The sequence below is a fragment of the Chaetura pelagica genome, unplaced genomic scaffold, assembly GCF_000747805.2.
Source record: "Chaetura pelagica isolate M959 unplaced genomic scaffold, ChaPel_1.0 scaffold415, whole genome shotgun sequence".
Classification (NCBI taxonomy): Eukaryota; Metazoa; Chordata; class Aves; order Apodiformes; family Apodidae; genus Chaetura; species Chaetura pelagica.
In genome coordinates this window covers 588,493-589,538 of record NW_009953398.1, presented here as the reverse complement: position 1 = coordinate 589,538, position 1,046 = coordinate 588,493, and the positions used below count along the sequence as shown (strand labels likewise).

Below are 1,046 nucleotides of genomic sequence, written 5' to 3'. Positions count from 1 at the left end.
CCAGGGGGGTTGGAATGTCTCCAGAGAAGGAGACTCCACAGCCTCTCTGGGCAGCCTGGCCCAGGGCTCTGTCACCCTCACAGCAAAGAAGTTCTTCCTGAGATTCACATGGAACCTCCTGTGCTCCAGTTTGCACCCACTGCCCCTTGTCCTGTCACTGGACATCACTGCACAAAGCCTGGCTCTGTCCTCCTGACACTGCCCTGAACAGATTTGTGCTCACAGATGAGGTGGCCCCTCAGTCTCCTCCAAGCTCCAGAGACCCAGCTCCCTCAGCCCTTCCTCATCAGAGAGATGTTCCCCTCCCTTCATCAGCTCTGTGCCTCTGCCCTGGGCTCTTTCCAGCAGTTCCCTGTCCTTCTGGAACTGAGGGGCCCAGAACTGGACACAATACTCCAGATGTGGCCTCACCAGGGCAGAATAGAGGGGGAGGAGAACCTCCCTTGACCTACTAACCACCCCCTTTCTAATGCACCCCAGGGTGCACCTCCATGAAACAGGTGCTATCAAACCTCCAACCTAAGTGTTTGCAAAATGTTAGAAGCTGCTGAGCTGACCCCACATCCCTGCTCACCTGTCTGTGTTGACAACTGCATCCACTTCAGGGATGTTGGCTTTATGGGAGATGGCACTCAGTTCATTCAGCTCTTGGCTGTTTAGAAGAAGATACTTGTTCCTAAAGTGAGACAGTTGGGGAGGAGGGGAGAAAAATGTGATGAATTCAAGAGGCAGGCAAAGATCCAATCCCAGGAAGAGTAAAGCCATATGCCTAGGAGGGCTGCAGGCCTGGGCACTCAGCTCCCACTTCTCCAGCTCTTCACGGCCACTCACACTCCCCTCCACCACAGCACACACTCAAGTCAGACCCACCAGCTGCTCCAAAAAACCTCCCCAAAATTCACCAGAGGCAAGTTTCTACACTGATCAGCTTCAAGAGGCTGGCTCTTTGCTGACCTGTTCAGAATCTCATGGGGTTTTTGAGTATCTGCTTCCAGATGATTTTGGACAATCTCTTGCTGAATTTCAGCAGAGTTAATAGCACACTC

At 52.9% G+C, this 1,046-nt stretch overlaps 1 protein-coding gene across 1 annotated transcript in view; it reads right to left on the bottom strand.

Annotated features, from left to right (window-relative positions):
* TRPC4AP (transient receptor potential cation channel, subfamily C, member 4 associated protein) overlaps positions 1–1,046 on the bottom strand; it is a 32,171-nt gene that overhangs the window by 8,966 nt on the left and 22,159 nt on the right. The window contains exon 12 of the mRNA XM_009998389.1: positions 575–676. Within this exon, the coding sequence (XP_009996691.1) occupies positions 575–676 (102 nt within the window). The remainder of the gene's footprint in view (positions 1–574; positions 677–1,046) is intronic.